This window comes from Pteropus alecto, unplaced genomic scaffold (genome assembly GCF_000325575.1).
Source record: "Pteropus alecto unplaced genomic scaffold, ASM32557v1 scaffold134, whole genome shotgun sequence".
In the NCBI taxonomy this organism is placed as follows: domain Eukaryota; kingdom Metazoa; phylum Chordata; class Mammalia; order Chiroptera; family Pteropodidae; genus Pteropus; species Pteropus alecto.
The window spans coordinates 777,888-786,193 of NW_006436283.1; the positions used below are offsets into that span (position 1 = coordinate 777,888).

The 8,306-nt window shown below is 60.8% G+C and overlaps 2 protein-coding genes across 4 annotated transcripts in view; both read left to right on the forward strand.

Annotated features, from left to right (window-relative positions):
* Positions 1 to 549: 549 nt before the first annotated feature.
* MAFG (MAF bZIP transcription factor G) lies at positions 550 to 8,254 on the forward strand. Of its 3 annotated transcripts, none has more exons than XM_015589819.2 (3): positions 550 to 2,834; positions 3,467 to 3,529; positions 3,623 to 8,254. In XM_015589819.2, the coding sequence occupies exons 2-3, from the start codon at positions 3,494 to 3,496 to the stop codon at positions 4,073 to 4,075; spliced, it is 489 nt and encodes a 162-aa protein (XP_015445305.1). In that variant the 5' UTR covers positions 550 to 2,834; positions 3,467 to 3,493; the 3' UTR covers positions 4,076 to 8,254. The 3 variants fall into 3 exon arrangements, with proteins under 3 accessions (XP_015445305.1, XP_015445307.1, XP_015445308.1); XM_015589821.2 differs by having other exon boundaries at positions 550 to 2,333; XM_015589822.2 differs by having other exon boundaries at positions 550 to 729.
* The window catches only part of SIRT7 (sirtuin 7), a 7,997-nt gene continuing 5,780 nt past the window's right edge, over positions 6,090 to 8,306 (forward strand). Inside the window, exon 1 of the mRNA XM_025047097.1 lies at positions 6,090 to 6,293. Coding sequence (XP_024902865.1) covers positions 6,090 to 6,293 — 204 coding nt within the window. The remainder of the gene's footprint in view (positions 6,294 to 8,306) is intronic.

Below are 8,306 nucleotides of genomic sequence, written 5' to 3' on the forward strand. Positions count from 1 at the left end.
CGCTCCGTCACACGCGTGCCAGAGCCCCGAGGGAGACTTGCTGAGTCATCAGCATGAGGTCACTCGACGCTCATCCCGGTGCCTGGGGGGATTTGAGCGAGGGGCCTGGGGCCTGAAAGGCCAGGAAACGAGGAGCGGAAGGGGACAGTGGGGACGTGGGGATGGGGCCAGGCCCAGGGGCTGGGGCGCCCTTTTAAGTTTGGGCTGAGCTGCGAGTCGGAGGTAGGGTGGGGAGGAGGAAGTGGAGGGGGCCACGGTGCGGTAGAAAATGAAGCCCCTGGCCTGCCCCTCCCCTCCCAGGCGTGCGCTTCTCAGGCAGCTGGTCCCCGACCCACGTCTGGGACAGTTCCCCAAACTGGGAAATAGTTCTCTGAGTGAGAGGAGGGGAGGAGCTTAGGGGGGCCGTGCTAGGGGGCGGGAAGCAGGCTTTCCTGTGACTGATCTGGTCCGCCAGCCTGGGCGCCCCTGGGCGGGGATGAGAGGGGTACACTGGCTAGAGGGGGAGGCAGTGGGAGAAGGGGGCTGGGGCCTCCTGGAGGGAGGGGAGGGCGGGAGGAAAGGGTGGGGTCGAGCGGGAGTCCAGGGCTCCGCGGAAGAGGCCAGCGGAACACACCCTGTACCGGAGTCCTGGGTGGCAGTGGACAAGGCAGGGGCAAGCAGGCGCACCCCGCCGGGGATTGCAAATGAGAGGAAGCAGCAGGATTTAGACATTGGGGACCGAGGTGTCTGGTGAGCAGGCCCTGCCCCTCTTTGCAGCCCGGCCTTGGGGACGGGGTCCAGGCTGCTGGGGGCGGTGGTAGCTTGGAGGGTGCTTAGCCTTCAGGGGGTAGCAGGTGGGCTGGGGTGGAAGGATGTAGTTTCCAGCCACCTCAAAGTCAGCCCACTGGAGATTAGGGGTCAGTGTTGTGCAGGTTGGCAGAGAACAAGCCCCCAATGGGTGGCAGGTCAGGTGACGGGGACCGTTGGGGAAATGACAGCTTGAGGGTAGTGTGGCCTCGGTCACCTCTCCTGAGTGTATGGGTAATTCCTGACTTCTGAGAGTGGGGTGCGTTTTGTCTAGAGCAGAGCTGACCTTGCCTGGGGTCTCATGGCTAGGCTAGGCTGGCCTTGGGGTTTGTCCTCAAGGGTTCCCCCACCTCACCCCCCAGTCACACTCAGCCCTGGGCTCGGAGATGCCAGATGTTCTAACACTTCAGCTGACCTTTTGGCTGGAATTTTATGCCCTAGGGAAATGCAGGTTCCTGGAGGAGCATTTCTTTAAGTCTTCTCAGTAACGTGTGCTTCAGTGGAAATTAAGTTTTAGACTTTTTTCAGAGTGGCTTTTATTGACTGAGGGCTTCTGGAGGAGTCGGTCTGAAGGGCAGGGTGGGAGTGAGGCCAGGCTGGCTTGGGGTGCCAGAGCGCCCTGCCTGGGAGGTTTGGCCACAGGTTTGCAGGCCAGAGGAGGGAGCAGGGGCTGGCCGTCTTGACCTCTGCCTCGTGTCCACAACCTGGAGTTTGGGCCCAGGGGAAGGACTGCAGCAGCCTGGACCTCTTTCCCCTTCCTGACTGGCTTTCAACCTGAGTGGGTGGTCCAGGGCACCGTGCTGGATTCGGGCTATCTGGGCCGTCTCCACGAGGTGGACTCAGCCTCAGGGGAGAGGAGGAAGAAGGATGACCCAGCCCCAGCTCTGGTCCAGCCTTTGGGATGGGGAGGAGGGCTGTGGGGACAGCGTCTTGATCCGGCCTCTGGGATCCCCTCCACCTTCTAGAGGTGCCCTGAGCCATCACTCCCATCCCACCCCAAAGGGCTGTCTCTGTCCCATCTGCGTGTGTCCCCAGGTGGGCGGAGGCCAGGCCAGAAGTCTGGAAGCACGGGCTTTGCTGAGACCCGCCCCTCCCCCACACACCTTTGATTGGGAGGCGATTGGCTGCACTTGTGCTGAGTTCAGGCCTTCTGCGGAGGGTGAAATCTGTCGAGGAGGCACTTTTCTGTGTGATCTCTTCAGGAAGTCACCGCTGTGCTCAGCATTTGGGGGTGGAGGGAGCATGGCGGTGGGAAAAGCTGGTGCCAGGGCTTTTCCTTCGGGCTGACAGCAGTAGGGCCCAGGGTAGTGTCCCTGCCCCCCAGCTGGTGCTCTGCTGTGAGGACCTGGCCTCCAGCTCTGGTCTGCCCATCCTGTGCTTTGGAAGAACCGGCTGCTGGAGACTCAGGCCTGCCAGAGACCCTGGGTGGCCTGGCTGTGGGCAGACGCCTCTGGCCTCCTTGCCTGGGGCAGGCTGGGCGAGGTGGGGTCCACCCTGGAGCCCACTTGTGCATCCATCTCCCGGCCACACTTGAGCTCCTGGCGAGGGTAAGAGGGACGACTGAGCTAGAATGGGCTGAGGGAAGCCTGCAGTCTGTCTAGCCCCCCAGCCACTTCTCTCCCTGAATCTAACCTGGAGAGCAGGGGGCAGAGTGGGTGGGGGTGCAGCCTCGCTTTAGGGTGTGGTGGCAGCTCTCTGAGCCAGGAATCCCAGGACTAGGTGTGCAAAAATGTTCTTGGCAGGGCTTCAGGAAGCAGAAAGTGAGGTGGGGTGTGAGAAGCGTGACTGAGTGGATGGGAAGGGACCCCTTTGTTTTTGTTCCCTGCCCTGTGGGTACTGACCGCAGCAGAGGGGGCCGAGCAGGCCCGGATGGCTAAGTGTGGGCGCTCTTGTGAAATACCCCGGACAGGGAGGCCAGGGGCACGAGGTGCTGCAAGCCAAAGCCGCAGCTTGGTTACTCCATCAGCAGCAGAGGTGCACCGAGGGCCACAGTGTCTGCCACCTGGAGCGTGAGGCACTCACGCCAGAGCTAGCGGTCACTCTTCAAAGTGAGAAGTCTGGGAGGATCAAGACTCCCCCACATCCTTCCATCTCCCCGAGTCCCTGTGGGGGTGGCCCCCTAAGCCTGGGTAGGAGCAGGGCTTTGTCCTAGGCCATGCTAGGGGAGGCGGCTGTGGGAGATAGGACTGTTGAGTACACACGCGCACAGGGTCACTGGCCCTGGCCCTCACCTGCTGTTGGCCAGGCTGGCCTTTCTGGCCCTGGCAGCTTTTTGCACTGGCTGCCAGTCCCCTGGGGCTGTGTTGGCTGGCGGCCTGGGCCGGTGAGGGAGCGAGCAATGTGCTGAGTCAGCATGACTCGCCAGGAACAGCGGCTCTGGGGCTCACACTGGGGTTATTTTTAAAGATCGGGCTTTCTTCTAGGCCGGCCCCTCCGCATCCCTCTCATCTCTCCCCAGCCCCTTTTCTTGCCTCTGCCTCCCTAATAGCCCTTCCATCGCCCCTACCCGCCTCAGACCTCCTGGCCTCCCAGCTGGTTCCCTAGGGCAGGGTGGACAAGGAGCAGCCCCCGCTCAGGAGAGGCAAGGCCCAAGAGTGTCCTGGGGGCCTGCCGCCGGGAATGGGCAGGTGAGGGGCGGGGCTGCTCTCCAGAGTCCTGACCTCTGCTCCCTGTCCTGCAGAGTGCCTGCGTGCTGTGCCCCCGGGTTATGACGACCCCCAATAAAGGAAACAAGGCCTTGAAGGTGAGCACACAAGATGGGCGGCGGCTCGGGGCCGGGGTGGCACGGGTCGGGCCGCCAGTCAGCCCGTGACGTCGTGCGCTGTGCCGCCCCCAGGTGAAGCGGGAGCCGGGCGAGAATGGCACCAGCCTGACCGATGAGGAGCTGGTGACCATGTCGGTGCGGGAGCTGAACCAGCACCTGCGCGGCCTGTCCAAGGAAGAGATCATGCAGCTGAAGCAGCGGCGGCGCACGCTCAAGAACCGCGGCTACGCCGCCAGCTGCCGCGTGAAGCGGGTGACGCAGAAGGAGGAGCTGGAGAAGCAGAAGGCGGAGCTGCAGCAGGAGGTGGAGAAGCTGGCCTCGGAGAACGCCAGCATGAAGCTGGAGCTGGACGCGCTGCGCTCCAAGTACGAGGCCCTGCAGAACTTCGCCAGGACCGTGGCCCGCAGCCCCGTGGCGCCAGCTCGGGGCCCCCTTGCTGCCGGCCTGGGGCCCCTCGTCCCGGGCAAGGTGGCCGCCACCAGCGTCATCACAATAGTAAAGTCCAAGACGGACGCCCGGTCGTAGGGACGCGCGCTTGCCCAGGCGGGTCTTCGAGGGGCCGTTAGGCGCGTGGCAAATTCGGCAGCCCTGACCCCTTCCTCCTCTCCTCACCCCCCCTTTCCTACCTCCTCCCTTCCCTGCAAAGCACAACCTGCACCCCAGGGGCGCCGGGCTGAGCCCCTTGATCTCGTCGTTGTCATCGTGTGTTTTGTACGTTGGGATTGGTCAGTTCGGTGGTGACGTGGGGTCGCCCCAGCCCCCTTTATACCAAGGCCATGCGGGCTCGGAGTCCGGAGCTAGCCCTGTGGGAGTGGACAGAAGGACGAGGCGAGAGCTCGGGGCCCCGGACCGAGCGGGAGGGCTTGGAGGCAGGAGGGGCTGCGCTGGCAGGCGCCGGGTGGCTCACCTGCAGCTCGGCCAGCGGGCACAGACGGGCACTGCTCTGAGAAGTAGGGTGTTCCTGAGGGCCCTGGACAGGCGGGCAACAGCCTGGGTGCTGGGGGCGGGGGTGTCATGGCCGTGGGCCCGGGGCCTCGCGCCCTCGCCTGATGCGTTGCACTGAACAAGACCAAATCACTGGTTGTGAGCGTACGTGGAGGGTGTGTCCAGTGTCCTGCGGTGGGTCCCGTGTCACTGTTTACATGACCTATTTGTGTGGTTACATAGCCCTTTATTTAAAAGAGAGAAGTTCCTTTTACGAAGTTATTAAATTATATGTTTAAAAGCTAAAGAAAAAAAAAGAGCTGCAGAGTATTTATAAAACTGTCTTTTTAAAAAAAAGCAAGAACATTTGACCATATAAATGAAAAAGGGAAGAAGGTATAATAGAAACTGCTAGTTTAAAAAAGGAAAAAAAAAAAACAAAAACAAAAATCCCTTTCTTGTAAACTTACAGACAAGTCTTTGTGGCTGTTGAAGTTTAGTTTTTATATACACAGAGTTATCAGATGTTATTTATAAAACTTAGTTTAAAAAAAGACAAAAAAAAAAAAAAAAAAGCCGAGCCGCGAGCCCGGAAGGCGCGTCCTGACGTCCTCTTCGCTCTCTCTTTTGCAATTGTACCGAAAGTGACTTACTCCTCTGCCCTTCCTGCTTCCGTCTCCGCCGGTGCAGTGGTGTCGTCCGTGCCTGGTGAGGTCTTGTGCAGCGTCAAGTGCTGGTGCTTCTGGTGACCTTTGACCTGTGGGTGTCACTTCTCGTGTCTGTTTTCCCGTGTTCGTTTTTGGATTTGGTTGTGTTTTGCTTCCGCTGGCTTGCCTGGCTCAGGCTGGGTGCCAGGCGGTACCTGCTGCAGCAGAGCTTGGCGGGGGGCGGTGGCGGGGGGACCCGTGCCCACCAGCCCGGCCTCTTCTGCCTCAGCACCTGCCCCAAGCCTCCGGGTCAGACTCGGGGCTGGCCGCACCCACCCCTCCTGACCCCTGGCTTCGCACACGTGTCTCGGGCTTGGGCTGATCCAGTGGCAGGGTGGGTGACACTGTGGCCATCTCGGGACTCCCACTGCTTCCATGCCCATGCCTCTGGCCCTGGGTGGGGGCTTTGCAGGGACCGAGGAGTCACTGTGGGTGCCCGCGGGGCCACAGCCAAGCCGCCCCCAGTCTTCCTTCTGAACGTGTCCGGTCAGCGTTCTCAGGCCCTGGCCGCAGCCCAACTTCGTTCCTCCAGGCTTCCCTTGAGCCTCAGCAGGGGAAGCCCAGACCCACTTATCCTGGACTGTCTCTGTGCTGCGGGGCCGTGCTCCCTAGGCAGAGCCAGGTGGCTTCGGGGGCCACTTGGGGCGGCCCCTCTGCCTGCCCAAAGGCCTAGGGGTCTCCACCAGTGCCAGACAAGGGCTACAATCTCTAGGGCCGGGTCCTGTCCCTCCTGTCCCCCAGAACTTGCTGGCAGCTCCCAGCTTGGGCCTTCTTCCACCTCCCTTCGGATCTGTGTCTTCCAGAGGCCTGCTGCTTGGCCTGTAGCGGTGCACCTCTCGGGGCTGTGCCCGCCTCTCGGCGAGGCAGCCAGTCTCCCAGACTTGGCTTGGGCAGCTCCTCGTTGGCTCATGACGGGGGCTGCCTGTGGTGCCCCCGCCTGCCCCCAGAGGCTAGTGCTCTGTTTCAGCCACGTGGGCCTTGGCCTCTCCTCGGGGTTGCTGGTTGGCTTCACTGGGGACCCTGACCCCCCGAACAGCACAGAAGTGGAACGGTGCGGCCTGACGGTGTTTAACCTCGTGGGCAACAGGATTTTTGTCCCAGAGTTTGACCTAGTATGTCACATGGGATGGGAGCAGAACACCCTGTCAACCTCTGTCATCTCAGTGGGCTGCCGTGGGCCCAGATGCTCAGCGGTTCCGAGTTGTGCCTGGGTCAGCCTGCAGTGAGAGTCTGACCGTTGACTCCAGATCACGTAGTGGCTTCCCCGCCCCCAGTCTGCCGCTGTCTCCCGGGCTCCAGACTGGAGTTGGTGATAGCTGTAGCCGCAGTGAGTTGCAGTCTCATGTAACAGTCCCTAAAGAGAGGCCACGTTCTGACCTGGCTGGGCGGTAGTTGTCGTGTCTGCACAGCCCTACCCGGCTGTAGACCTGGAGCGTGGAGAGAGGAGGTGGGTGGGGACGGCCACAGGAGGGTTTGAATGGAGCGTGAGCTGAGCAGGGATTGTAGGTCCTTGGTTTGGTTTACAGAAGAAGCTTCTGGAGTTAGTAAGGCCGTGGTTCCTTTCAAGGTTTAGGGGGTTTAGAGCAACTGATCCTTGGGTCTGGGGGAGCATCCTGCGGGGCCACTCCCCCCCTTTCCCCTTCACCTTGGTTCCTTGACAGTAGATTCTGTGTCCACCTGTGACTGGTTGGCGTGTTTCTGATTCTCGTTAATGTGGTTCCTGCGATGAGGGTGTTGTGCCCCCGCCTTTCTGACACAGCGAGTCGAGGGCTCGGCCAGAGCCGAGTCTCCCAAATTTGTCCGCTAAGTAAGCCACACTACCTTGCCCCCGCCCAGCTCCTCCCTTATCCCAGCGTGGACACTCAGATTTCAGAGAACCTGTGGGAGTAAGTCAGCTCCTTCCCAGAGTGTGGCCCCAGGCAGAACTCCCCACGGCCCCTGGCCGCTGCTCTGGGTGGCACTGCCCTGGCACAGGTGAGAACATGTGGCTGCTCCCTGGCAGCTGGGGGTATGCTGGTTTCCGACGGGAACTTTTCTCTTGGTCCGTGCTCTGGTCTGTGTGCGCAGCCCTGACCGTCAGCAGCAGCCTCGGTGGTCACTGCCTGGGCCCACAGCTCTGATCAGCTGCAGCCTGTTTTGCGACTGGTAGTCAAGCCCCACCCGCTCCCTGTTGCCTCCATCTCTGGGGTGGCCGGTTGGTCAAAGCTCCCGTCCACAGCTGGGAAGCCTGAGCCACAGCCTGTAGCACTGTTTCCGCTCTGGGATCTTGTAAGTTACTTTTTTAGGCTGTGGTTTGGTGAAAGGAACCAACACATTAACGATTTTTTTCCCCAGAAGCCACTGAATAATTTCTTTTTGGCGCGTTTTTGCCTTCCTGTTGGCTTTCTGGTTTTGGAGACGGGAAGAGAGTGGAGAACACACAGAGGCAGGGGTATGCCCTCGAAGTTGATGGCCGGTCCTGCTTCTGGCCTGTATGTCCTGGGTGTGTGCTCTACCTGTTGGGCCAATCGCACACATCTGCACCCCACCCTGGAGCAGGAGCCTTGACTGTGGGTGTCCCCGGTGAACTATGAGGAGAGACCCTTCCAGCAACCTCGTGTCCCAGCCCTTCCCTCCTTCCCATCTCCTCAATTTGCTAGTCCCGGAAGCCTTTAAACAAACGGGAGTGGGTACAGAAAGCCTTCTCCTGGCATCTTAGGGCAACAGGACAAGGGCTGCCCAGTGCGTCCAACTCTGCTGCTCTGGCGCTGAGAGGGTGGGTCCGAGCAGAGTTGATCAGACGCTGCCTGCCCCGCCTAGGGCTGAAGCCAGGGGAAGGTGGGGGTATCCTGGGATCTGCCCGGGTGGCGGGGATTGTTGAAGGTCCAGGTTGGGGGATGGGGGGAGAGGTCCTCGCTGGGGCGGCCGACCTTGGCACCCACCCTGCCCTGCGCAGTATTTATTGCTAAATTATTGTCCAGGAGGGGCGGCACTGGGCCGGGCCCCGGGTATTTATTGCTGTATATAGTGTATGTTTGTGATATATAAGGTTTTCTTTATTTTGTATATGATCAATAAACACCTTTTAAAGAGACTTGGCAGGTGCTTCCTTGGGGCGGCGCGGGCGGGGCCGGAAGGGCGGGGCG

What these genes read in the sequence shown, in the direction of transcription:
- MAFG (XM_015589819.2), top strand. Translation starts at nt 3,494, where the DNA reads ATGACGACCCCCAATAAAGGAAACAAGGCCTTGAAG. An exon ending in AAGGAAACAAGGCCTTGAAG is followed by an intron (nt 3,530 to 3,622) that starts GTGAGCACACAA and finishes TGCCGCCCCCAG; the next exon opens with GTGAAGCGGGAGCCGGGCGA.